At 42.1% G+C, this 24,300-nt stretch overlaps 11 protein-coding genes across 11 annotated transcripts; 5 read left to right on the top strand and 6 right to left on the bottom strand.

Annotated features, from left to right (window-relative positions):
- Positions 1 to 106: 106 nt before the first annotated feature.
- Positions 107 to 1,307, top strand: V1514DRAFT_327717 (uncharacterized protein). Its single transcript, XM_066927029.1, has one exon. It carries the CDS (start codon positions 210 to 212, stop codon positions 1,236 to 1,238), a length of 1,029 nt encoding a protein of 342 aa, XP_066784503.1. The 5' UTR covers positions 107 to 209; the 3' UTR covers positions 1,239 to 1,307.
- On the bottom strand, positions 1,298 to 2,233 carry V1514DRAFT_346738 (Ca2+ regulator and membrane fusion protein Fig1-domain-containing protein; the record flags this gene model as incomplete). Its single annotated transcript, XM_066929278.1, has 3 exons — positions 1,298 to 1,758; positions 1,821 to 2,006; positions 2,206 to 2,233. 3 exons carry the CDS (start codon positions 2,231 to 2,233, stop codon positions 1,298 to 1,300), a joined length of 675 nt encoding a protein of 224 aa, XP_066784502.1.
- A 685-nt stretch (positions 2,234 to 2,918) lies between these two features.
- V1514DRAFT_366653 (P-loop containing nucleoside triphosphate hydrolase protein) lies at positions 2,919 to 7,254 on the top strand. The gene is made up of 3 exons (XM_066929838.1): positions 2,919 to 3,357; positions 3,431 to 4,822; positions 4,883 to 7,254. Exons 1-3 carry the CDS (start codon positions 2,998 to 3,000, stop codon positions 7,088 to 7,090), a joined length of 3,960 nt encoding a protein of 1,319 aa, XP_066784501.1. The 5' UTR covers positions 2,919 to 2,997; the 3' UTR covers positions 7,091 to 7,254.
- On the top strand, positions 7,255 to 8,060 carry V1514DRAFT_327705 (uncharacterized protein). Its single transcript, XM_066927028.1, has 3 exons — positions 7,255 to 7,593; positions 7,688 to 7,776; positions 7,842 to 8,060. The coding sequence occupies exons 1-3, from the start codon at positions 7,331 to 7,333 to the stop codon at positions 7,925 to 7,927; spliced, it is 438 nt and encodes a 145-aa protein (XP_066784500.1). The 5' UTR covers positions 7,255 to 7,330; the 3' UTR covers positions 7,928 to 8,060.
- Positions 8,061 to 8,361: 301 nt separating this feature from the next.
- Positions 8,362 to 9,601, top strand: V1514DRAFT_327702 (uncharacterized protein). The gene has a single exon (XM_066927027.1). The coding sequence runs from the start codon at positions 8,585 to 8,587 to the stop codon at positions 9,425 to 9,427; it is 843 nt and encodes a 280-aa protein (XP_066784499.1). The 5' UTR covers positions 8,362 to 8,584; the 3' UTR covers positions 9,428 to 9,601.
- Positions 9,566 to 11,045, bottom strand: V1514DRAFT_327699 (Ribokinase-like protein). Its single transcript, XM_066927026.1, has 4 exons — positions 10,961 to 11,045; positions 10,888 to 10,903; positions 10,667 to 10,820; positions 9,566 to 10,605 (listed from the first exon to the last, which is right to left on the bottom strand). The coding sequence occupies exons 1-4, from the start codon at positions 10,998 to 11,000 to the stop codon at positions 9,775 to 9,777; spliced, it is 1,041 nt and encodes a 346-aa protein (XP_066784498.1). The 5' UTR covers positions 11,001 to 11,045; the 3' UTR covers positions 9,566 to 9,774.
- Positions 11,046 to 12,586: 1,541 nt separating this feature from the next.
- Positions 12,587 to 13,163, bottom strand: V1514DRAFT_318840 (uncharacterized protein; the record flags this gene model as incomplete). Its single annotated transcript, XM_066925904.1, has 2 exons — positions 12,587 to 12,732; positions 13,037 to 13,163. 2 exons carry the CDS (start codon positions 13,161 to 13,163, stop codon positions 12,587 to 12,589), a joined length of 273 nt encoding a protein of 90 aa, XP_066784497.1.
- Positions 13,164 to 14,191: 1,028 nt separating this feature from the next.
- Positions 14,192 to 16,031, bottom strand: V1514DRAFT_327692 (aspartic peptidase domain-containing protein). Its single transcript, XM_066927025.1, has 4 exons — positions 15,883 to 16,031; positions 15,785 to 15,827; positions 15,612 to 15,732; positions 14,192 to 15,546 (listed from the first exon to the last, which is right to left on the bottom strand). Exons 1-4 carry the CDS (start codon positions 15,945 to 15,947, stop codon positions 14,600 to 14,602), a joined length of 1,176 nt encoding a protein of 391 aa, XP_066784496.1. The 5' UTR covers positions 15,948 to 16,031; the 3' UTR covers positions 14,192 to 14,599.
- Positions 16,032 to 16,368: 337 nt separating this feature from the next.
- Positions 16,369 to 18,734, top strand: V1514DRAFT_278079 (uncharacterized protein; the record flags this gene model as incomplete). Its single annotated transcript, XM_066924976.1, has 2 exons — positions 16,369 to 17,871; positions 17,943 to 18,734. 2 exons carry the CDS (start codon positions 16,369 to 16,371, stop codon positions 18,732 to 18,734), a joined length of 2,295 nt encoding a protein of 764 aa, XP_066784495.1.
- A 69-nt stretch (positions 18,735 to 18,803) lies between these two features.
- Positions 18,804 to 20,376, bottom strand: V1514DRAFT_278109 (major facilitator superfamily domain-containing protein; the record flags this gene model as incomplete). The annotated part of the gene is made up of 2 exons (XM_066924977.1): positions 18,804 to 20,089; positions 20,148 to 20,376. The coding sequence occupies 2 exons, from the start codon at positions 20,374 to 20,376 to the stop codon at positions 18,804 to 18,806; spliced, it is 1,515 nt and encodes a 504-aa protein (XP_066784494.1).
- Positions 20,377 to 21,230: 854 nt separating this feature from the next.
- On the bottom strand, positions 21,231 to 23,228 carry V1514DRAFT_11877 (major facilitator superfamily domain-containing protein). Its single transcript, XM_066924414.1, has 2 exons — positions 22,697 to 23,228; positions 21,231 to 22,635 (listed from the first exon to the last, which is right to left on the bottom strand). The coding sequence occupies exons 1-2, from the start codon at positions 22,848 to 22,850 to the stop codon at positions 21,275 to 21,277; spliced, it is 1,515 nt and encodes a 504-aa protein (XP_066784493.1). The 5' UTR covers positions 22,851 to 23,228; the 3' UTR covers positions 21,231 to 21,274.
- Positions 23,229 to 24,300: the final 1,072 nt, after the last annotated feature.

The following is a 24,300-nucleotide window of genomic DNA, read 5'->3' as shown; positions in this document are numbered from 1 at the left end:
TTTGAACATAATATCTGACAGCGTGAGTCGGATATCAAAGGGTGTTGTAGACGACGCGTTGAACGCAATTGTTTACAATCGGGCCAAGGTCGGGGTCGGGGTCGGGGAAATATATTAAAAAAACATGAATTGCATTGTGTCTTTCTCTATCTTTTTTTTTTTTTAAACAAAATTCGATTTTAGATAATTACGATACGCTGCGAGTCGATATGGTTAAAGTCGAATCATACGTTGCATCAACCAACACGGTATTCGAAAATGACGATTCTGTGATTGAAGTTAAGCAACTTTCACGTATTATTAGGAAACGCAAGCAACCTAGTTTTGATGACGAACGGGTTAATCATCGTCAGACTGAACGTTCAAGCGGAACTGATAAACGCGCTTCTGCAGTTCAGCAGCAAATCAACACTCGCAAGAAAAAACCGGCCAGCGTGATGGACTCTCGAAACAAAATCAGAAGCGCGTTATTTAAGCATGCCATGCCGGTAAGCAAAGAGTTTATTCAAGTCGTGAATGACGTTGTGAGCGATTGTGATTTTAAAATATGGTCAAAGTCAGTAGAAGACCTGAGTGATGGGAACGATGCTGATGATGAGCAAGCGTCGGTCGAGAGTGAGAACAATACCGAGATTGATGACGATGAACATGTTTCACAAATTAGTCTCGTAAACCTGTTTGATTCGTTTGAGGGCATGAAAATCACTTGGCCTGACGCCAAGTCAGATCAGACTTTAGCAAATTCAAGTGATCTTGACTCTGCGAACACGTCTTTGGATACCTTACACAGTGCTCTCAAAGAATCAATTGAAAGCAAACAAGATTTTGACAATTCTGAAATTGTGACTCAAGTTTGCAAAGAGATCGCACCTGATTCAAGTTTGACGCAAAATATCCCTGATGATGATGACAAAAAACAAAACTTAAAACATTCTTATCCTTCAATAATATCCGTGGTTGATACCCCAGTCGTGACGGATGAAGAATCCGATCCATTAGCTTCATCACCAGATGACGTGTCGGTAACATCTTCTCCGTCTCAATATCCGTTAAACATTGAAAATTCATCAGCAGTTTTTGCTCAAATAAACGACCCGCTTTCTTCTGCTTTCAGAAACGTTTGTCAGTTACAGGATGATGTGGGTGGCAGTGGTGGCGAGGATATTTTAGACTATGACGGTTCTGGCATTGACCTTATTCTAAAGAATTTTAAAACCAGGTTTAGTCCTCAAGATTAGGTATTGGCCAGGTTTTTTTTTTTATTATTTTAAGTATAAATTAATTCAAAAAAAAAAATTTATCCAACATTATGCGATATTACGGAATTGATCCGAACGAACAAGTAAATGCCCATTAAGCTAACCGTTAGCAATCCAAATGACATCCATCCTAATACCATAGATGTAAGACCAACGCCTGTGAACAACGTTCCCTCGCCAAGGTTTGTTACCACTGTCGATGCAGCCACGGAAGCAGTATGTTGCCACAACACCGAGATGAGAACCAATACTACTGAAACAAAGCAAAGACCGATCGACACGGTTTTCAATAGTGGCGGGTACGGCATCGTCAACAAAAACACGACGAACGCGAGCCCGGCAGAGGTCACAAGCAAGTATGGGAACACAATCTTTTGCCGAAACGTTTCGGCCACGTTCAAAATGTTGAGAGGATCTTCAACCGCGGCCAGCCTCTCGGCAAGCGTGGTGGCGTTTGGAGAACATAGCCATGACTCGGGCGGCACGTGAGTGCAAAGTGCTGCATCGAAAGATTTTTCAATTAGCACGGGTCCGAATTTGAGCATGGCATGCGGTACTGACCAAAGTAACCGATTCGAACTTCAAAATTGGTCTTGCCGACAAAGTTTCCGAGAACTTGAGGCAAGTTTGAATTAACAATGCTGGAACTAGAGGTTGCATACACGATGCCATCATTATATCCGATATTTAATAAATAAATATTTGGCATGATTCCTGAAGAACTAGAACATCCAGCCAAAAGTAAGGCTAAAGACCATCAAAAGATAAACAACAACAACAAAAAAAAATAAGTAATTTCATCATGATTTTCTCACTCACAGATGAGAACAATTGCGGCAAGTAAAAAAAGAAGAAAGATATGCCGGGGACGAATAAACGTCACGGCTGTTCAGATCATTAGATATTGATATGAATTTTTATTAATCAAAAATAATATAAAAATTACCCATTATTTTTAACTTTACAGCAGCCATTAGTGGTCTTGTTGTGATTGTTATGGCCAGCTAAAGTCAATAGCAGGCATGAATGAACAGTAGAAGAAAAAAAAAAAAAAGAAAAATCATTTATCAACGTGTTGTTTCGGTTTGTTTTCCCATATTGTCCGAGCGGATCCTTGTAGGCTTGGTCAAAGGGGGTTATAGCTGTTGACAGCCTCATTTCGATGCACGGATTTGTTGGCACGGCAACAGGTTAAGTCATTGCCATTCTGTACATTCGATACATGCAACCTCAGGCATGCACATGCCAAAATCACAAATCAACATAATTGGATCTCTTTGTGCATGCATGCCAGTACCTGTTGTTGTGCGTTGTGTGCGAGAATAGTTAACCTCCGCATCCAGTTCGTCACCACGGCCCGGTCTCTCGAAATCCGCCACGCACGCAGCGTGAAACCTGCCACGACTGCTCGAGTCGAGCGGTGCTTTTTCCAATCACATGCCAAATTGCAACGATCGGGCCATCAAAGAGGCCTTGCTTTTTTTTTTTTTCGTATCCACAAACGGCCGGCATCCGTTTTATCGCGCCGTTGCCTCGGAACATGCCGAGTTCAAACTGGTTGGAAATGCCACAAAGCCTAATTTATTAGTTTGCCGGTGCTCTGTGCGCTGTGCACTGTGCACTGTGCACTGCACTTGTTATATATACCCGCCAGTCGGTCTCATGTGTTTTATTGTCTTGCCTCTGTTTTGCTCGCTCATGCTTTTTGCGCGTTCTTGATCAGTAGGCGGCACTGATCATGACGGAGAGCAAGTATGCCGAGGTTACGTTCAATGAGGAACCCGCAAGTTCCGAGTCTACGTCAATAGCACCGGAACATGGTCAGACAAGCGCATGGCTTCATTTTAATGATTACCATCCAAGTGGGCCAATCCTGTCGTTCAACAACGTTGAGTCTGTAGACGTGACGGTCAGGGATTTGTCTGTTAGCATCTCATTACAGTCTCAATTGGTGCAACAGCTTGGATTGAGTGGCATTGCAAAAAAAATTGGCAAAAAGAGTGAAGACGTGCAAGTTAAGCATATTCTTAATGATATCAACTTGGACGTGCAGGCCGGATCTGTCATGGCTATCATTGGTGGCAGTGGTTCTGGCAAGGTTAATTCAACTTCAACTTCAAATTTTTTATTTTTTATTTTTTATTTTTTTGACTTACAATATTCTTTTTTAGACCTCACTGCTTAATGTTCTTGCCGGTCGAATGAAATCTGGCGCGTTAAAAGTCGAGGGTCAAGTTACTTTCAATGGGCATGCAAACATCCACAAGGTTCGGCACGCATATGTATTGCAACAAGACATCTTACTCCCCACTCTTACCACTCGAGAAACTTTACTTTACGCTGCCGATTTAAGGTTGCCGTCCACCACGACCAAGGACGAACGCCGTAGTCTTGTCGAACAAGTTATTCTTGAATTAGGACTTAAAGAGTGTGCAGATACGTTTGTGGGTGATAATGATCATCGAGGCCTGTCCGGCGGCGAGAAACGTCGGCTTAGCATCGGCATTCAGTTGTTATCCAATCCATCGATTCTTTTCCTTGACGAACCAACTACTGGTCTTGACGCGTTTTCAGCTCAATTGCTTGTCAAGACGTTACGGAAACTTGCCAGAAAAGGTCGAACGTTTATTACATCAATTCATCAACCTCGATCAGACATTTTTTTTTTGTTTGATTCAATCACGTTGTTATCAAAGGGACAGCCGGTTTATTCCGGACCGGTGGTTGATTCGTTATCATATTTTGATAATTTGGGTTACAAAATACCTCGAAATGCCAACCCTGCAGATGTCTTGATTGACCTGGCAGCTTACGATTCTCGGTCAGAAAGGCAGCGAGAGGAATCGAAAGCGCGAATTGTTAAATTAGTGACTTCTTGGAAAAAGAACAAACAATTTGATCCGGTAACTTTGGCACCAGAACCCGGTCCGTTACCGCAGATTCATGCACCCTTGCTTAGAGAAATTATGGTTTTAACTAAACGCACCATGAAGACAACTTATCGGGACTCGATGGGATTGTTGGGTTGTTTTTTAGAGGCTGTTATCAACGGCATTGCATGTGGATGGATTTTTTACGGGCTCGATGGCTCATTAATTGGAATAAGGTCCCAATTTGGTGTGATTTATGCTGCCACTGCATCACAAGGTTACCTGATTCAAATGTATGAGGCATATCGGCTTTCATCCGTGGACATTAAGGTTTTCGATCGAGAGAGGAACGAGGGCATGGTTTCCGTGACTGGATTTTTAGTATCCCGAAGGCTTGCCCGCTTGTTGACCGAAGACATCATGGTGCCTTTAATATATTCCACGATTATATACTTCATGGTTGGATTCCCCAGAAACGCGCATCAGTATTTTTTATTTTTTTTAAACGTGCTGTTGCAACATTACGGCAACATATGCCTGGCGACCATGTCCGTGTCGATCGCGCGTGATTACTCGGTCGCGGTATTGATTGCCAATTTTATTGCCACCATGCAAACAATGTCATGCGGATTTTATATTCAATCGGATTCGATGCCGGTTTACGTGCGGTGGCTCAGATGGTTGTCGTTCCAGGTAAGTTTTTTTTTTTCTTAACAAAAAATAAAAATAAAAAAAAATTAACGATTGGAATAGTATTATGGTTTTAGCGCTACCATGAATGTAATTTTTGATAATTTTTTTGGCGATTGCCCGTATGGTGATGCGTCAAATCAAGATTGTTATCCATACACGGGGGAATATCAATTGCTGACGATGGGCGTTCGAACAAACTGGTTGGCAAAACCGTTCGCAATCACTGTGGCGATCTGCGTGATTATTTATTTTATATCAGGCCTGGTATTGTATGTCAAGCCGTTCGATATCTCAGTGGCAGCATCGAAGCCGAGTTTGCAAGACGCAGCCACGGCCGGTACGAAGCGACGGTTGCAACAAAGCCCAACAGGTAATGATGAATTGCAACCACGACAAGCAAATCGTTGGAATTTATCAATCCGGGTGCAAGATTTGCGACTTTCAATAAGCAAGCGAGATTTATTATTTAGGATTCATAAAATTGATATCTTGCGTGGCATTTCCACCACGTTCGAACCTGGCAAGATTAACGCGATTTTGGGACCATCAGGATCTGGCAAGAGTTCGTTGCTAAATTTTATAGCATTACGATTGCATTCTTCAATTTCTGCCAAATATTCATCTTCTGGTGACGTATTATTTGGTGGGCAAAAAACGCCTTCGGAAGCCGTGTTGAAATCAATTTGTTCGTATGTTACCCAGGAGGATGATGGATTGTTGGCAACATTAACGGTTCGGGAAACACTTCGGTTTGCAGCTGAGTTGCGGCTGCCTGCGTTCATGAACCAAATTCAAAAACATGCCAAGGTTGAAGAAATTATTGCCAAGATGGGGTTGAGCGAATGTGCGGATACGTTGATCGGTTCCGAATTTGTGAAAGGCATTTCTGGCGGTGAAAAACGCCGGGTTTCGATTTCGGTTCAACTTTTAAACGAACCCAAAATTTTGTTATTGGACGAGCCAACATCAGGTCTTGATAGTTTTACTGCCGCGTCGTTGTTGGACGTGTTGAAAGAACTTGCAAATGAGGGCAGAACGATCGTGTGCACGATTCATCAACCCCGATCAGATTTGTTTTCATATTTTGGCAACGTGCTTCTTCTTGCCAAGGGTGGCCGGGTTGCATATTCGGGACAGGGCCAGAACGAATTGTTGAATTATTTTGCACGATTGGGATATGCATGTCCTGAATTGACGAATCCTGCCGATCATGTTTTGGATTTGGTGTCGGTGAATTTGCAAGATCCGGACAGTGAATCCGTAACCAGGAAACGAGTGATTAAGTTATTGGAACATCATGACCGAACAGTTGTTGATCGGAATGAAAAATTACACCGAGCTGGTGGGATCATTATTCATCCAGCAGAGCTAGGCGGGTTAAAAAGGGAACCGACGTCGTTCAGACGTGCGTTCCCGGTATTGCTCAAGCGATCGTACGTTGACCTGACGCGGAACCCGGTTGGATTGATCGCTCGATTAGGACAGATTGTTGGGTTTGGAGTTTTAATGGCGTTATTTTTTTCACCACTTCGTCATGATTACGCAGGCGTGATTAACCGGATCGGAGTTATTCAACAATTTTCTGCATTGTATTTTGTTGGCATGCTTTGCAACATTGCCCTGTACCCGATGCAGCGAGATATTTTTTATCGAGAACATGATGACGGCGTGTATGGCGTGTTTACTTTTTTAGCCACGTATTCTTTTTATGAGGTGCCATTGGAAATGTTTAATTCGTTAATATTTTCTGTATTTATGGTCATGGTTACCGGCATCAACCGCAGCGCGGCCGTGTTTTTCGTGTCGGCCCTGGTTAGCTTTTGCATTGTAAACTGTGGCGAATCAGTCGGGATCGGGTTTAATTCAGTTTTCAAGCATGCCGGGTTTGCGGCCAACATGACATCGGTCGCGTTATCGATCGGCACGTTGATGTCGGGCATCATGTCGTTTCAAATGATGGGATTCATTCGCGGGTTTAGTTTTATTAACCCGTTGATGTACGCGTCCATCGTGCTCATGGACTACGTGTTTGAAGGCCTTGAATTTTCGTGTGACGAACGAACGAGATTGTCGGATGGTGCGTGCCCGTTGCCTACCGGGCAGGCCGTGCTGGATACGTATGAGATCAAGCCAGGCAAGGCGGCATACCTGGGCGGGTTGGTGGGCATCATGGTGGCATACCGGTTGCTGGCGTCGTTATTGTTAAAGGTTTTGCGGTTGCGGTTTAAAATAGGTCGGCCAAATACAAGCAGCACTGGCACGTTGTAACTGTATTAAAATAAAAGTGTTGATGTGTTTGCTGATGGACAAGATAATTGTTGTAGTTAGTTTACATATTGGTTAACTTAGATGGCATGGGGTGTAACTTAGACATAATAGGATAAGCCGGGTAAGACCCTTTGATTGTTAAATTTTCCGGGCAAAACAAGTTTGTCGCGACAAAAGTAACGAATTCAGATTAAACAAAGCTTTGCAAATCACATCGATCCAAACAAACCAATTTTTAAAATGAACAGATTCGGATTTTCAACTATCAAGACGTTAACCTCACGTCGCGCGTTTTCGGCCACCGCACGAACGAATGATGTGGCCAAGCTCACGTTGGTGGGCAGATTGGGAAGCAATCCCGAAAAATTGACATCAGCCAATGGTCGTGATTATGCTCGATATGCGGTTGCAGTTAAGCAGGGACGTGATCTTGAGACATCGTGGTATCATGTTGTTTCGTTTGAAAACAATATTGATTACTTGGTGAATAACTTTGCCAAAGGGTAAGATGATGGATGATGATGATGATGATGATGATGATGATGATGATGATGATGACGACCAAGGTTGCTAATGGGTTGGTCAATGAATTTATAGATCTATTGTCTACGTTGAAGCTGCTGCTTCTTTGCAACCATTTGAGACTGCCGATGGACGTCGTGTTGGGTCACTTCAATTGGTTCAGAGTAAGTCACGATTGAACACGCAAAGAAAAAAAAAAAAGGCTTAATTTGTCTAAAATTTTTTTTAGGAAATATTACCAAGATTGCTGGGCCCAAGGCTAAGGAGCATTCAGAACGTTCGGCTGATGGTGAGGAGGCAAGCGAGTCTGCGTAAGGAAAGAATGAAAAGGCTTTGATATATATAATTATGTATAAAATTTTTGATCATAATTTATAAACGGATGACCGCGCGCCCGTGTTGTATATAAAATGACCTAATATAATATCTATAGTTCTATAACCAACTATAACTTAACTAAGATATGCCTTCTGATGTATTATTGTTTCGACGTGGCAAATTGCACCACCAAACTGCTTACGTACGAACGAACCCGACGGCGGCGGCGAGGTTTTGCTTCCGCATCTGGCAACACAGTCTTTTGTTTGTTAGCTAATAGGTTACATAATGGAATATGTGGCAGGCCCGATTTAGAACTCGATGCGGGGAAAAGATTTAAGCTCAGAATGTAGTCATGTTTTTTATGTTCTTTTTGTATTTTTGGAACGAAAGTTTGAAGTTTGCTTGCTCCTTTTGGTTCTCCGCCTTTTTTTTTTTTTTTTTTTGCCGGGGGCCCGCATGGCTGGTCCCGTTTCCGCCATTGCAAAAAGATCTATAAAACCGGCACTGTTCTTGCCCGTTTTCTTTTTCTTTTTTTTTTTTTTGGTTTGTATTCATTGTAATCGTGAACAAACATCTACATACTACGCCTCGCTTGTAGAGGTCTCTTGCTCTTGCTTGCTTCCTTAACCCCGCGCATATAAAAAAAAAAAAATGCTGCCACCGCCTTCGCTCACGATCGATTCCACGCTCACAACGTCAATCACGCCGCCAGCCACGGCTCAACCGGCGCCGTCGATCTTTGCCCTGACCGGTCAGGTGGCCGTGATCACCGGCGGCGCCCAGGGACTTGGGTTTGCCATGGCTGCCGCCCTTTGCGCGCAAGACCTGGCCGGCCTGGCCATTCTTGACCTGAACCCGGCCATCGGCCAGCAAGCTGCTGATGCGCTGCGCAAGACCTATGGCACGCAAACCAGTTTTTTTAAAGTCGACATTACCGACGAGGCGGGGATGAAAGCCGTGTTTGAACAAGTAGCCGAAACGTTCGGCGGCTTGGACATTGTCGTGTCGTCGGCCGGCATTGTCGACAACTACCCTGCCGAGCAATACCCGGTGGCCAAGTTTGTCAGGTTGTTGTCAATCAACCTTACCGGGTCGTTTATTACCGCCCAAGTCGCGTTCCCGTACTTGAAGGCCCGCGGTGGCGGCTCGATCGTGTTTGTCGGGTCCATGTCGGGCCATATCGTGAACACGCCGCAACCGCAGTCGGCATATAACGCGTCCAAGGCCGGCGTGATTCACCTGTCCAAATCATTGGCGGTCGAATGGGCCCCGCATGGCATTCGTTGCAATTCAATCTCGCCTGGTTACATGGCCACGCCGTTGGTGCAACATTTTGATACCCAGTTGGTTAACCGGTGGATTCAGGCAACCCCGCTTGGCCGCATGGGCCGGCCTGAAGAACTTCAAGGTGTCGTGGTTTGGCTGGCTTCCAAGGCTTCAAGCTTTACTACTGGTGCAGATATTTCGGTTGACGGTGGATACACTGCATTGTGAAAAAAAAAAAAAAAAAAAAAAAATTTTTTTCACCTACTTTGAATTATTTACGATTATATGCATGTCTTCTTGGTGTTTGCGGGGTGTTGGATATACAATTTTATTTTTTTATTTGTTTTGGTTGCTTTTTTTAATATTGTAGAACATGATTAATTAATTTAATTCTTAGACATTTATTTAAAAAGTAGGGTTTTTTTTTTTAAACGCACTCATTGGTCGGCTTTTAGTGCATGGCACTAAATTGACAAGAACCGAAATTTGCAATGCTGCTACATTTATCATAAACCATTGTGCATTCTACTTTTAAAAAAAAAACAACAACAGGTAGTTAAATCTATTACACAATTTTACTGAGGGAACTCCTTCTTCGGGTAAGGATACGCCGGCCCGCTCAACCTGACCGTGTAAGACGCCAGCCAGTGACCGTACTCGACCGCTTCATCCACGGTCTTGCCACTCACGAGCGCACCGATAAACCCACCCGCAAACGAATCACCGGCACCGTTGGTATCAACCAGGTCCTCGTCCGCGATTTGCCTGATGGCATATTCCTTGACACTCGTGGCCGTGCCGGATTCGTTTGCGGTCACGATGATCGTGGCCAGGCTGCCTTGCGTGATGACAACCTGGCGAGGCCGCTTGCCATTTTGCTTTGGCAGCAACGCGATTCGGGAAGCAATCTCGGCCACGTCAGTAGATTCGATGCCGTGCGATTCCGCAAACGCGGCAGCTTCGGATTCGTTACCAATCAGCACGTCCACGTACGGCAACACGGAATCCAATTGTGACTTGAAAAATTGGGCCAGGAAAGGTGCCGACAAGTTGATGCTGAAAAGCTTGTTGGTTTCGCTTGCGTGCTGGCCCAGTTCCAAAATCGCCGGCACGGACACGGTCAGGTGATACCCGCCCACGTAATAAAACCCGGCTTGCTCAACCAATTGCCAAACCTCGGGCTTGCGCAAGTGGTCGACCTTGAAATGGTTCGCGGCTGCCAGGTCGGTCACGAGCGATCGGTTGGTACCAACGATCGAAACCGCGCATTTGCCGGTCGGCACGTCCTTTTCGACTTGGTAGACGGAACGCACGCCTTCCTTCTCGTTGGCGTCTCTCAACAATTGCGCAAACTTGTCATCACCAACCGCGCCCGTGTACACGACCGAGTTGGGAGGCAGAACATACTGTCAACCTTGTTAGCTTATTACTCTCAATGATGATGGTTCCCATAAATTTTGGCCGTACCTGAGCACCTCGGGCCGTGTTTTGAGCAGCGCCACCGGCAAGCGAAATGGCGTTATAATTGTCAATCAGGTCATTAAAAATACCCAAATGTTCCTTTTCAGCAAGAATTGCATCATTTGCCTTGATGTTGTATTTCGCAAGAAATGATTCCGGCCTGTGCAAGTCAATAAAAAAAAAAAAGCATGTGACAAAATGCGATGGAAAAGGTTGGGAATACTAACACGACAGCCTGAATGTCTAAACCAATCCCGTTAGCTTTAAAATTCAATTCAAATCATGATTAAACCATTTTACCTAAAAGAGGATTTCCAAGAACGAAAAGAGAGTACGGCATTTTTTTTAAAAACTTTTTGAAGTGTTTTCTGCTGTAACGTCACTATCAGCTTTTTATGTGAAGTGTACACAAGCGCATTGCATGGGTTAGGTTATGGTTAGGTTATGTTTAGGGCAGACTATAACCTAGAGACGTCAAATGCTGTTAGGAGAACGCTTAAATCAAAGCCTTGCATTTAAAATATGTTGGCATTTTATTGTAGAGCTCTTTTTGACAAACATTTTCATGTCGTTTACTTTTATTTTGGTCCACTCGCATTGCCTATGTTTTGCAGAAGTTCAGTGTTTGGCCTGGGTAAGGGTCGTGATGAAGATGCTTCACTTGCCCGTTAGATAAGAGTGGTTAGGGTTTAGGTACTGTACATGTATAACTATTTCTATGCTTTACCCGGCTTTTGCCTTAACTACGTCATGTCACGTGTGAGGTGCAGCATATGTTACATTATAGAAGATGCCCCGTTCGTCATCCCGATTAAATCTAACTAATTTGGCACACAGGCTGCGAATTCCCGTACTCTCTGTATAGTATTGCGACGAAGGAAAAGGCCTAATGATTCTAGAGGGTGACAATTGCAGTAGTGCAGTAGCCGACCTAAAAAACGTTACATGCTTTCTTGTTTTTCCTCCATATTGATTTTGCCTGCATGGTAATACGGCACAGCAGACAAATACAATAGATTTATTATGCGACAAGCCTGCTAACTCTATTCCGATCCCTAGTTGTACTTGCCATAGAATTGTAGTTTATATAACTTATTGTAATTGTACATAAGAATTATGATCATTTGCTTTCTTGTTCAATAAGTGTGGATCATTCGTAACTGATACTGATATAGCTTGAATCACACCGAACACCATAGCAACAGCACAAGGGAAGAACCCAATGGTTGTGATTGCACTCAATGTACAGGTACCAACTGTAATGGCAAGTGTACTTTCAGGCAGCTTAAAACTCATCCTCCAAGTCACGGCAGCTGTTATGCTACATGTTACTAGCAAGATTGTTATGAATAAAACTAATGCCTTCCTCCTGATGACCCTTATAAATTCACTATTTAAAATAAAATCTCATGTTTTGTAAAATGTGAATTTGCTAAAGTTATGTTAGACATTAAGTGCATTTTTATATGCTCACTTACAGATTTAATTTTAATTTCAATCACATACTTGATACAAGTGTAATGTAAATTATTAATCGTAAAGCCAACTATAAATAATAATTTTCTCGGTGCTGAAAAAAATAACCAGTAACCTGAAAAATCGCGCATGACATTAAAATATTCAAATATAATGTTGGGAACGTATGGACGTATAGATATAAACAGCAGCGACGCAATGTTCCATCACCAACGGTTGGAGGCCAAGCCGCATTTATACATGCTCTACATTTTTTACATTTAACATTCTGCAGAGCAAAGAACCTTACATCTACACTCAGTCAGCTATATAATTATGGCAAATAAATATATTATATTCCCATAACTAAGCAAATTTTAAGGTTGTGAACGGGGATGCCGCTGTTCACATATATGCTCAACATGCTCGAAGCCCCGATCATTTTATAACATGCTTCATCACGTTATAATGTCAATCTCCTGTTCTGTCACCACATGGAAGTTCTTCATCTTGCCAAATATAATCAGTTGAATCAAAAGTCCATCCAATGTTGAAATTTTCACTGCAATCAGAAAATCCCAAACCGGAGTGATTCTTCAAGGCAACATTGATATCGCCTGCAAAGCATCAGCATCATTAATTTCTTTCCCATATCGTGCTAAATCTTAAAAATATGCAGTTGCACCAAGCCAATTGTTATCCCTCTTGTGACTCGCAAAATTTCTTGCAAGAAACTTCAATTTTCTGCCAGTTGGCGAAGATTTTTGTAATCAATAACTCTTTGCCGTCAACCATTACGGTAGCACTGTCTCCTATCGGCACAACTATATGCTTAAATTCAAAATAAGTGTCGTGCATCAGAATAGCCATTGCTCATGCCACGGGTTAAACTGTGTACTTTAAGTTCCACCCCATGTTCACCACTGGTCATTACAGATATAGCCTGTATCAAGCTGAATGCAATAGCAATAACACCTGAAACAGCTCCTACAGTTGTAGGCAATGTACGATCGAACTTCTCGGCAGGTTCCACAGAGGATCCTTTCATTTGTATTAATTAGCTGTAATTCTTCTCCCAGAAAGGATCAAGGTTTTTGAAGATAACCAGTCATCAATTGCGTTAGCAGACAATCCTTTGTTTCACAAAAGAAGCAAGCATTTTGACATTCAAAGTCATTATGTTAGAGACATGGTGGCAAGACAGATTAAAACTATAGAATACTGTCAAACTGATAAGATGATTGCCGACGGAATGACAAAAAGTTTGGCGGAAAATAAGGTTGTCTCTTGCCGAACTGGATTAACTTAGACACGAGGGAGTGTTGAAGGTTTTTGGATTAGGGTTATGCCTCCTTCATTTACTCTTTATTGAACTTCTGCATTTAAACCTCCATGTAACGATCTGAAATTTCTTGAATGAATCAATTAGGTATAATAAAAATGAAAATATACAAAATTTTTTTAGAAAATACGCATTCTTTTTGTGTCTCTCGATACTGGCATATTCTGGCAGTTGGCATATTTTTTATCGAGGTTTAACTTGTATTGTCTTTATTTAAGGGTTTAGTTTTGCACCAAGCCCTCTCGTCATGAATTTGCCTACACATACGGTTTCAAATGTAGCAACGTTTTTTTTCCGTTCCTGAAGAATTATAAATTATCTCCACTTCTCACCAACCCCTTTTTTTTTTTTTTTTTTCCTATTCTAAACTTGCATTCAATTTTGAAAACTAAAGGTATAGTTTATTTTTATTTTTATTTTTATTTTTTTTTATTTTCTGAAATGATGTAAACCGGTACAACTATTGAATTTCTTCACCTGAATTTTTTATGTGGAACATATCCTTTTGAGCTTTTTAACCCTGATTTTTTTTTTTAAAAAATTCTTTTACTATGCATATATTAAAAGAAACAGAAACGAAAAAAAGAGAGATATAAAAGAAAAACTTTTTTGAATCATTTTTTTTTATTTCATTGTTTCTAACGTCATCTTTGTTTAGGACCAGTTCTGAATTTATCTTAATCTATTTAAAATATATTTTGTAATTTCTACAAAATTTAATTATAAATCTGTACTTGATGTAATAACTAATTTATTTACCAACTTGCAAAAACAAAAACAAAAAAATAGCATTATTTCATGTTCGTATTTATAACTTCAATGAAAAAAAAAATTGTACGGCCCCGTTAAACCCCAACAAATATATAAGAAATGAAATGTAAAAAAAAAAAACCATTTAACGACAATGTAATATAAAAAAAGGAAAACCCATTGTAACCAACCTTCTTTTTAATCAATTAGTTCCCAGGTAACATACCGTATGGAAACAAGCAAAGATTAAAAAAAATTAAAAATAAATACCACCCATCATTAAATAGAACACAAGTGATGATTCTTGATTCACAAACAAAACCATCACGACAGAATCACTCCTGCACTCCCAAAATTCATATTTAACTATGGAACCATTGACCCATCGTCATTTACTTGGCCTTGGCCAAGCCAACGGTGTTGTGTCCAATATCGTAGACAGAGTACCATCTGCGAAGGAAAGCATCACCCAGAATGACAAGAGGTCCGATGGGTTCAGGGAAATCCATGCCCATGAATGCAGAAATGCAAGAGCCGGAAACTTCCATGATGTAGTCGGTGGCAGAGATGGAGAAGTCCTTTCCGCCAAGAGTGAAAGTGATGTCGGGAAGCTTCTCACGAACATCGCACTCAACGGTGTACTGTCCCTGCCAGTTCTTGGTGGCACCAATCTCCAAGTTCAAAATCTCTGCAAGACCGGTTGGCAGAGCAATCAGGGAAGTACCGGTGTCAACAATGGCACCGGTGTTCTCAAGCTCGGCAACTTCGTTGCCAAACTTGATTGAGTTGAGCTCAACCTCCCAGTAGGCCTTTCGTCGAACAGGGAGGGTGAAAAGCTCACCAGTGTAGTAAGACTCATCAACACCACCAAAGGTGGCAATACCGCCGTTCTCCTCATTGACCTGGTTGTCTCCCAAGTAGAAAGAAAACACAGGCTCATCAAGAAGACCCTGGGCAATGGCGTTGTACACAGGTGGAACCATCTTGTTAACAGAGATGGTGTCGTATCCGAGACCAAGAATACCATCGAACCGGCCAAAGGCAAAAGCAAGACCAGGCTCTTGAGTAGCCTCGGCAAAGTCCTGAGACTTAATCTCAAGGTCGCCAATGGTCAAGACATCGTTGGAAACGAAGCCAGACATGGAGCCAGATCCGTATTGAATGTCGAAGCCGGTGCCGTTCTTCTGGTAAGTAGATGACGCTGACGAATCATACTTGGTGTGAAGATAGCATGCAATAGAGCTGCATCCAACTGATGGCACCCAAAGATTGGAAGATCCGGTATCGAGAATGACCTTGAAAGTCTGGGCCGGGGTTCCAAGAGAAATCTCAGTGAAGTCTGTAATTGAGTTAGCCAAGAGCGATTCAAAGTTTGAATGAGCGGGATGGTATAAAAAAACTTACACTGAGCATTCACGAAGTTGGTAAGAGGAACGTTGTGAGCAGCCTCGGCATCGAATTCCTGTCCCTTGTAAGAACCAAGGTACTTCTGTCCGAGTGACTTCATGTGGGAAGTCATATCGAGCTTTTAACGAGTCAGACTATCGATTCAAAAATAACCCATCATAGTGAAATACCTTGGCAAGCTGTTCGGTGAGAGGAACCTTCTTGATGTTCATCCTGCAAGTCGGAGGTCAGTCATCACACGCATCGCATAGTTTTGATGATAACTTACTTGTGGACAGCAGCTTCGGAAGAGCCGAGAACTGCTCCCAAAAGCAAAAGAGCGGAGACTTTCATGATTGACAGTCGAATGATGCAAAGAAAGAGCAGGCGATGTGGAAGACGGTCGATCAGATAAGGGGAAGAAAACAAAAAATGCACAAAAACTGGACGAGGAAGAAAGCGAAGGCGAAGTCGGGCGGGCGAGACTTGAGCGCCCCGTCCGACGTCGAAGCACCGCCACTCCACACAAGCGCCCGCCAATGTGGTGTCATTGATGGCTGGTGCGTTATCATGGTTATACCCGGCAAACGCGCTTATCACGCTGCTGCTCAGCCACACAACGTTATGTCACAACAGAACTGCACTTATGCCATAACCTGCAACTACTTTATAATAACTTATTTGATCTGTAAGATCTTACATGATCCATTCAACACTTGATCATCATGTTGAGATCTCTATTAGTGTCTGATGAATCGGCCATGACTTGCTTCAAATGGGCGGTGTAAACAAAAAGCGCGCAGGAATAGATAATGCTGCTTCGCCTGCCAAAGTTACAAAAACTCTCGATTTTTTTTTCAACAAGCAAAAAAAGTTGACCAAGATTGACGAGGCTGACGATGATGTTCAAGCTTTAAGTGGCAGTGGTCAATCAGATGAATCAATTGCTCGTCGACTTCAAGCTCAGTTTGATGCTGAGCTTGGCCAGTCATTGCCAAACTTTACTCCGCTGCCGGAACAAAAACAACAATCTGTTACCGATTCCTCGGTCAATCACGTCAAACAGACGACGCGACTAACTTCAAGTCATGAATTGGTTAATTTTGTTAATGCAATCGATTTTGATGTTCCGCCTGACAAATTTCAGGCATCAAACTTGAGTGCTCAGTACGCAGATCTAACAGCCAATCGTCCGTCCGCGCCGTACGCTCTTTTGGCAAGACTATTCACGCAAGTCGATGCTACCAAATCAAGAATCAAAATTGTCAATTCGTTTACTAATTATCTCCGATTATTAATCACGATCGATCGTGATTCAGTGCTGCCTTCGGTTTGGTTGTCCACCAATGCCTTGTCACCGCCTCATGTTCCGTTAGACTTGGGAATTGGCGGTTCGGTTATATCCAAAGCTCTCAAGTCCGTTTCGGGAATAAGCGCGCCTGCCATGAAGAAGCTTTTTGATACGTACGGCGATATTGGCGATGTTGCATTTGAAGCCAAGGTGTCTGTGCGAACTTTAGTTGATCCTCGCATATTGTCAATCAAGGATGTATACGATACGTTGATTCGCATTGCCAAGAGCAAAGGCGAACGAAGTCAAGAAATGAAGCAACGATACGTGCAAAATATCTTGATTCGATCCCGAGGTGAAGAAGTTCGATATTTGACCCGCACGCTCGTTTCGCATCTGCGAATAGGTGCTGTCAGAACTACAATGTTGACTGCCTTGTCAAGGGCGATGAGTTTGGACGATGATGCTGCCGAGGCAGAGAGAACTGTGCGTCAGTGCTATGCTCGTCATCCAAGCTATGATGACATTGTACCGGCGCTAATGCAGTACGGATGGCAATCATTATCAGAAACCTGTCCAATGACGATTCATGTTCCAGTCATGCCAATGCTCGGCAGTATTACACGTGACTTGTCAGAAATGCTGGCCAAGGTTGGAGATCAAACTGAATTTGCCTGTGAGTTCAAGTACGACGGCCAACGTGCTCAGGTGCATTGTGATGAGCGAGGTGTAATATCAATATACAGTCGTCACTTGGAATTAATGACTGAAAAATATCCTGACATTGTGGCAGTCATGCGCGACCAGGTGGAAAATGCTGGCTTGAGTTCATTTATTCTTGAAGGAGAGATTGTTGCCATCGACTCTACTGGCAGTATTTTATCGTTTCAAACGCTTTCTAACAGAGCTCGCAAGGCAGATGTTATTGGCAGTATCACTATTGACGTTTGTTTATTTTCTTTTGATTTAATGTTTGTTAATGGGCAGGTATGACATTTATTTTATTATTTTTTTTTTTTTTTTTTTTTTTTTTTTCATGGCATGTTAATATTTTCTAGTCTCTTTTGTCTCGTCCATTTCGAGAACGCCGTGAGTTGCTTCGATCTTTATTTACCGAAGTTCCCTTCAAATTTTTGTTTGCCAAAAGTGTCGATGCGTTTTCGGGCGATGAGGACAAGATTACTTCATTTTTTGAATCATCAATCACGGCAAAATGTGAAGGAATCATGGTCAAACTTCTTGATGCAATCACTTTAAGCAATACTCGCAAGCCGTTACTAGCCACGTATGAACCGGACAAGCGTCTTGAATCGTGGCTTAAGGTCAAGAAAGATTATGACCGTGCAGCGGATTCGCTGGATTTGGTGCCCATAGGAGGATGGCATGGCATGGGTCGCAAATCAAATTTTTGGTCACCGGTATTGCTTGCGGTTCGAGATCCAGATTCGGGAACGTATACGGCAGTGTGTAAATGCATTTCCGGATTTTCTGATGCTTTTTATAAACAAGTGAAGGATAAATATAATGAAAACAGTATCAACGTGACTAAAATCAAGCCAGCTGATATTAACAGCCCGGTCACGCCGGAATTTTTTTGGCTGCCGCAAGAAGTATGGGAAATTAAGTTTGCTGACGTGACCTTGAGTCCGGTGTACACTGCTGCACGAGGCATGGTAGATGATCGTGGATTGAGCGTACGGTTTCCTCGATTTGTTAGAAAAAGGGACGATAAAGGGGTTGAAGAAGCTAGCACGCCTCAGTATTTGGCGGATATATTTCGTCGACAACGAACGGCGGAATCAAGTCAAAAGGTTACCGCAGTAGATGATAATTTTGAAAATTTTTATTAATAATTAATGTTATCACAGAAAAAAAAAAAAAAAGAGATAAGATATAAGAGTTTAAAAAAAAAATTATAATTAAACTTCAACGGTCTTGATCTTAGTGTCTTCTTTTTCATAGTCGATCACTTCACCGAGAATCTCCGTTTCAGGTTCGACTCCTTCAGTAACGATACCCTCAGTCTTTTCTGCCTCTCCGGCAGCGGTCAATCCGGCGTCCTGCATAACTCGGGCTCTATAATTAATGCCACGCTTCAACTCGCGTCGTTCAAAGAAAATTGGGAGCGGCAATAAGATTAACTGAATGACCGACGTAACAACCGACCAGATGTATCCACCTTTATACGTTGGAGCCTTTGATGATGGCCAGGCAACAAGTGGAACCACCAAGTTGATCACAACCCAGCCGACATTAACAATGGCAATCGAAGCCGAACGAGCCTCGAGATCGTGAGACATGTTTTCGGCAAGCCATGGCACGATCAAATTGGTTGGACCGCTGGCAAGACCAAGCCCGATAAATGCGAAAAACTTTGCTCCGGCAGGCACGTTCCAAACAAGAAGGATCACGTTGCACACAAGAATCAAAACTCCGCCGTATAGCATGGTTTCGACACGGTTTCGTCTCCAATCCGAATACCAACCACAAAGCATGGTGGACACAATTGTGGCAGCGTACGTGATGGTGGAAAGATTATTAACCATGGCGTCAGGGTATCCCTTAGCCTTGAGCCAGAACGCGTATGGGATGGTGGATGGGTACGGCGTCATCCAGTACAAGTTTCCGACAATGAAAAAAACGTACACTCGCCAATTGCCGAAAATTCTTTTGATCAAGCTCCTGCCGATGCCTTGCGTCATGCCGAATCCGTCCTTGAGAAGTCTTTCGACAGCGAGTTGTCGCTCGCGAGTGTTCAAAAAGCGCGAATTAGTGCGATCAGGAACGTTTGGGCAAAAGAAAACTCCAATAATGGCACAGGGAATCGTGATGATTGAGCAGATCACAAACAACCATCTCCATCCGGCCATGCCGTGTGAGCCATGAAGATTAAGTGCTGCGGCTTGCAGGTATCCGGCAAACATTGCACCGAGCGGATAAACGCATCCATAAATTGCGTTTCGCTTTCCCAATTCTTGCCTGGTATACCATGAATTTACAATGTGCGCGTTGCCGACCCAGCAAGCAGTCGCGGAAAGGCCGACAAAAAAACGAAAGATCATGAGCTGCTTGTAATTCTTGATAAATGCCGTGCCGAGGGTGAACAATCCCCAAGCTACCTCAGCAGCTGGAAGATAATATTCAGCAGGAAGCCTGGTCAAGACAATGTTTGATGGAATTTGAAACAGGCAATACCCAACATAGTCTAATAATATTAAAATGTTAGAATGTAATTGATCATGCCTTCTTGGTTTTAGACTCACACATTGAATTGGCATAACTGAACTGATTTCCGGTTAAATGAAGATCTTTATCCATGCCAGAGATGTATGCATTGGTCAATGCAGACACGTCCAGATTCTTGGTGAAGAATGAGATGCAAGAAAACGAAAGCACGAGCCAGTCAATCTTGTTCACGAGCTTGCGCTCCTCAAGGGACATCCCTTTCGGATACCAATCAATAATTTCCAATATTCTTTGACCGATCGTCATTTTGAAAACAATACAATGTATTAATGTTATGACTTAGTTAGAGAATTGGTTGCTCCATTAAGTGAATCCTGGCAGGGTTTTTATACGCGCCTCGAATGAGTTCATGATAGGGCTTATCAAGGTCAGACATCATTGCGGTGCATCCCCCGACCCTTTTTGGGACGCAGGTCTTGAATTTCGTTGATACCTTGGCAAATATGGGTACGTATCATTAGTGATGCATCATGCAATTGCAGTGCACCTGCAGCGGAGTGGAAATTTCCAAGCCTGCAAGCAGGGCGTGCACGATGCCAAGAGCGAAACTCAAAAAAAAAAATACCCCGATATACGTGCAACCAAACTACTTATCATGACCCGTTATTGTCGTAGCCCCGTATCTAACTGAATATTTTTTTTCCTACACGTTGGCTTGAAACCATGACCAAAAATTATAATGTTATATATTGCAAGTAAAAAAATTAAATTGTGGGTCATGTCACGGTTGAATTGGTAACGCACTTTGCCTTCATTGTATTCTTCATAAACCCATTGTCAAATATTAAACGCGCGCATTGATAATATATAGAACTTATTTAACTATTGCACGGCCCGGGTACACAAATTAAGGCCTAATGTTTATATATGCAATGGTATTTGTCTTTTGATAATTGCACAAAAAAAGTTCAAGTTTTAAGTTCAGGCCCAAAGGCGATAAGAATCAACAATGCGCCTCACCAAGTGCGGCATATGGGTCAGGGTCGGGGCAAAAGCAAAAAAATATTATTTAATTCATCAGTAACAAAACTACATCATTCAAGCCGTGACTTCTAAACCAACTCCAAAGTATCTAACGTAATCATCAACTTCTAACAAAAATAAGAAAAAGAGAAAGAAAAAGAAAAAGAAAAAAAAAATTACACTAGTTAATGACCGTAACACCAATATTCGCATCCTTCGCCTTTTCGGTTAATTCCTTTTCACTAGGATTACCGCCAGCAGATTCGATATCATCATAAGCTTCCAAACTGTCTCGTTCGTGAACAATTCCGTTATCAATCAAAACCTGTAACCTGTAATCCACGCCTCGTTTTTTGTCACGTTTTTCCAAAATAAATGGCAACGGCAAGATAACCAATTCGATAACGGACCAAACAACGGACCACACGTATCCGCCAAAGTATCTGGGGGCGGATTTGGTAGGCCAAGCCACTAATGGAACAACCAGGTTGATAACAACCCATCCAACATTACATACCGCAATCGAAGTCGAACGAGCTTCAAGGTCATGAGAATATGTTTCTGCCAGCCATGGAATCACAAGATTAGTAGGACCACTGGCAACACCCAACATGATGAACGCAAAAAACTTGGCCCCATCCGGAATGTGCCACACAAGAAGCATCACGTTGCAAACAAGAATAAGAATTCCGGAAATAAATATTGGCTCGGCTCGGCTTTTTCTCCAATCTGAGTAAAAACCAAAAAGTAAGGTCGACACAACGGTTGCAGCTTGCGTAATAGTAGACAAATTGTTAATCATGGGAATCGAATACTTGTCAAGTTTGGAAAGCCACAGCGTATACGGCGTGCCTGAAGGATAAAACGTCATCCAATACAGATTGGCAATAATGAAAAACACATAAATGCGCCAGTCTCCAAAAAGGCGCTTGAGTAATTGCCTGTCAACGCCCCTTGTCTTTGCAAATCCATCTTTAAGTAATCTCTCAACACATAGTTCCTTTTCACGTGCAGTAAGAAACCTGGACTTGGTCCGGTCTGGAACATTGGGGCAGAAAATAACACCAATGATAGAGCAAGGAATGGTAATAATTCCGCAAATAATGAAAAGCCAACTCCATCCTGGAAGACTGTGCTTGCCGTCAAGGTTGGTATAAGCAGCAGATTGCAAATAACCAGAAAACATGGCTCCAAGAGGATAGACGCAGGCGTAAATGGCATTGCGCTTTCCAAGCTCCTGACGAGTGTACCATGAATTTACAATATGAGCATTGCCAACATAACATGCGGTTGCTGAAAGACCGACAAAGAAGCGTAAGACCATCAACTGCTTATAGGTTTTGACAAAACCTGTGCCAAGAGTAAATACACCCCATGCTACCTCAGCAGCAGGAAGATAATACTCCGCAGGAAGACGAGTAAGAACAATGTTTGAAGGAATTTGAAATAAGCAGTAACCGACGTAATACATTGACGTGGCATAATTGAATTTGTTGCCATCAAGGTCAAGATCTTGTCCCATACCAGACACGTAGGCATTTGCTATTCACAAAAACATTTAGCATTTAAAAAAAAAAAAAAAATAAACCTCAGAAAACCATACTCAGTGCAGATACATCCAAATTTTTAGTAAAGTATGCCATGCAAGAAAAAGAAAGAACAAGCCAGTCAATTTTAAAAACTAGCTTTCTCTCTTCCTGGCTCATATCTGCGGGATACCACCCGATTAATTCAGAAAACCACTTAATCAAGCCCATGTTTGTTTTGCTTCCGGTATGCAATAAAAGAAGTATCTTGGCCAAGTTCGCAATGCAAACAAGTCTTGGGCGAACTTGGCTGGTACATATAGTTGTCTCAGCGACTTTAATCGTATTTTCAATAAAGTTTGTAAAGATTGGTCACTGCTTGAAAAGTGCTTATCATAGAAGATGCACGGTCCTTCACTAGCTTGCTAGATAAGAAGAACAAAACACAATAACGGTATCTTCCAAGCGGCCCTTTGAAGAGCTTTATTCTCACTTCGTTTGGTGTTTTTCTATTATTCATTTAATAATATGATAATATCTCAAACATTCGGTATTGCAAGTGCTTGCAATGTGTTTTGAAAAATAAAAAAATTGGCATTTCAAAATTTAGCCTATGGTATACCATGATTTGAACTTGGTACTGTCGTGCATGCACTGGTTGACTACAGGCAGCGCATGCAACCATGCACATGGCTGCAGATACCTTGCAAAAACTTAGATAAGGCACAAAATATAAGATTTGTTGATTAGAGAAGCCAATCTTTGTTTAATTCATCAATGAAGCCATAAACAAAACACGTTTATGGCATTTTTTGTGCTGATTTTTGCCATGAAGCTTGCCGGATTTTCGACTTGCTTAATCGTCTTTGTTAATGTCTCGTGTCTCTGATTTTAAAAAATTGCGAACCAGCAATAAAAATCCACTTCAAAACCATGGCGTTTCATGTTAAATCGCTTATCATCCGTTGCGGTTTTTTTTTTTTTTTCTTAATTTTTAGTTGTATGTCGTTGATGTGGCGTTTTGTGCATCTGGGCCGTGTTATCTTTTTTTTTTCGTTTGGTAAATAAACTAACCACGACTGGTAACTGGTAGGTGGGGTAAGACATCCGTGCATTGCCATCCGAGCGCACAAATTGACGATTCGATACCGACTTGACTTGCATGCCCTCCTTGCCAACTGAGTCGACCATTTCAAATGCACGCCGTGGCATATGATGATTGCTATCAATCGTTTTACTTGTTGCAAGCTTAAACGTTCTGGTTAAGGTTTGCCTGCTGCACCTTATCGTCAGTGCGTCAGCACTGCCTATCAGTGTGGCTTATGTTTGCGATGTTAACGTATTATGGATATTCAAAGCAAACATAACAATTGTATCTAGAAATTAAAATCAAAATAACTGCTAGTACGTTTTCATGTCAAATCACAAGTGTTTGGGAAACGTTTTACCAACTGTCGGTTTACGAAGTTAATGAATTTCATATTCGCAAACTTTATTTTTCCCAATTCACCTTTACTTCAGCAGCGTATACACAGTCACATACAATTTGCATTTAGGTATTGATTAACTGTTAAACTCTTCAAAGAAAATACGTACAAGCATGATATGAATCCAAAGTTAAATAGAACTTGAATAGTTGGTATTTCCCGTTACATATTATTGATTATCAATACAGATAAGA

The sequence above is a fragment of the Lipomyces japonicus genome, assembly GCF_038497905.1.
Source record: "Lipomyces japonicus strain CBS 7319 unplaced genomic scaffold V1514scaffold_10, whole genome shotgun sequence".
Classification (NCBI taxonomy): domain Eukaryota; kingdom Fungi; phylum Ascomycota; class Lipomycetes; order Lipomycetales; family Lipomycetaceae; genus Lipomyces; species Lipomyces japonicus.
The sequence above is the reverse complement of the archived record's forward strand: the minus strand, read 5'-3'. Positions and strand labels throughout refer to the sequence as shown.

Excerpts from the sequence above, each read along its gene's own strand:
- V1514DRAFT_327717 (XM_066927029.1), top strand. The coding sequence starts at position 210 with ATGGTTAAAGTCGAATCATACGTTGCATCAACCAACACGGTATTCGAA.
- V1514DRAFT_366653 (XM_066929838.1), top strand. The coding sequence starts at position 2,998 with ATGACGGAGAGCAAGTATGCCGAGGTTACGTTCAATGAGGAACCCGCA. Across the intron at positions 3,358-3,430 it reads GTGGCAGTGGTTCTGGCAAG|ACCTCACTGCTTAATGTTCT; the intron begins GTTAATTCAACT and ends ATTCTTTTTTAG. Across the intron at positions 4,823-4,882 it reads TCAGATGGTTGTCGTTCCAG|TATTATGGTTTTAGCGCTAC; the intron begins GTAAGTTTTTTT and ends CGATTGGAATAG.
- V1514DRAFT_327705 (XM_066927028.1), top strand. The coding sequence starts at position 7,331 with ATGAACAGATTCGGATTTTCAACTATCAAGACGTTAACCTCACGTCGC. Across the intron at positions 7,594-7,687 it reads GTGAATAACTTTGCCAAAGG|ATCTATTGTCTACGTTGAAG; the intron begins GTAAGATGATGG and ends ATGAATTTATAG. Across the intron at positions 7,777-7,841 it reads GTCACTTCAATTGGTTCAGA|GAAATATTACCAAGATTGCT; the intron begins GTAAGTCACGAT and ends AATTTTTTTTAG.
- V1514DRAFT_327702 (XM_066927027.1), top strand. The coding sequence starts at position 8,585 with ATGCTGCCACCGCCTTCGCTCACGATCGATTCCACGCTCACAACGTCA.
- V1514DRAFT_327699 (XM_066927026.1), bottom strand. The coding sequence starts at position 11,000 with ATGCCGTACTCTCTTTTCGTTCTTGGAAATCCTCTTTTAG. Across the intron at positions 10,606-10,666 it reads ACACGGCCCGAGGTGCTCAG|TATGTTCTGCCTCCCAACTC; the intron begins GTACGGCCAAAA and ends CAAGGTTGACAG.
- V1514DRAFT_327692 (XM_066927025.1), bottom strand. The coding sequence starts at position 15,947 with ATGAAAGTCTCCGCTCTTTTGCTTTTGGGAGCAGTTCTCGGCTCTTCC. Across the intron at positions 15,828-15,882 it reads TCCGAAGCTGCTGTCCACAA|GATGAACATCAAGAAGGTTC; the intron begins GTAAGTTATCAT and ends TCCGACTTGCAG. Across the intron at positions 15,547-15,611 it reads CAACTTCGTGAATGCTCAGT|ACTTCACTGAGATTTCTCTT; the intron begins GTAAGTTTTTTT and ends ACTCAATTACAG.
- V1514DRAFT_11877 (XM_066924414.1), bottom strand. The coding sequence starts at position 22,850 with ATGGGCTTGATTAAGTGGTTTTCTGAATTAATCGGGTGGTATCCCGCA. Across the intron at positions 22,636-22,696 it reads TTTGGATGTATCTGCACTGA|CAAATGCCTACGTGTCTGGT; the intron begins GTATGGTTTTCT and ends TTTTGTGAATAG.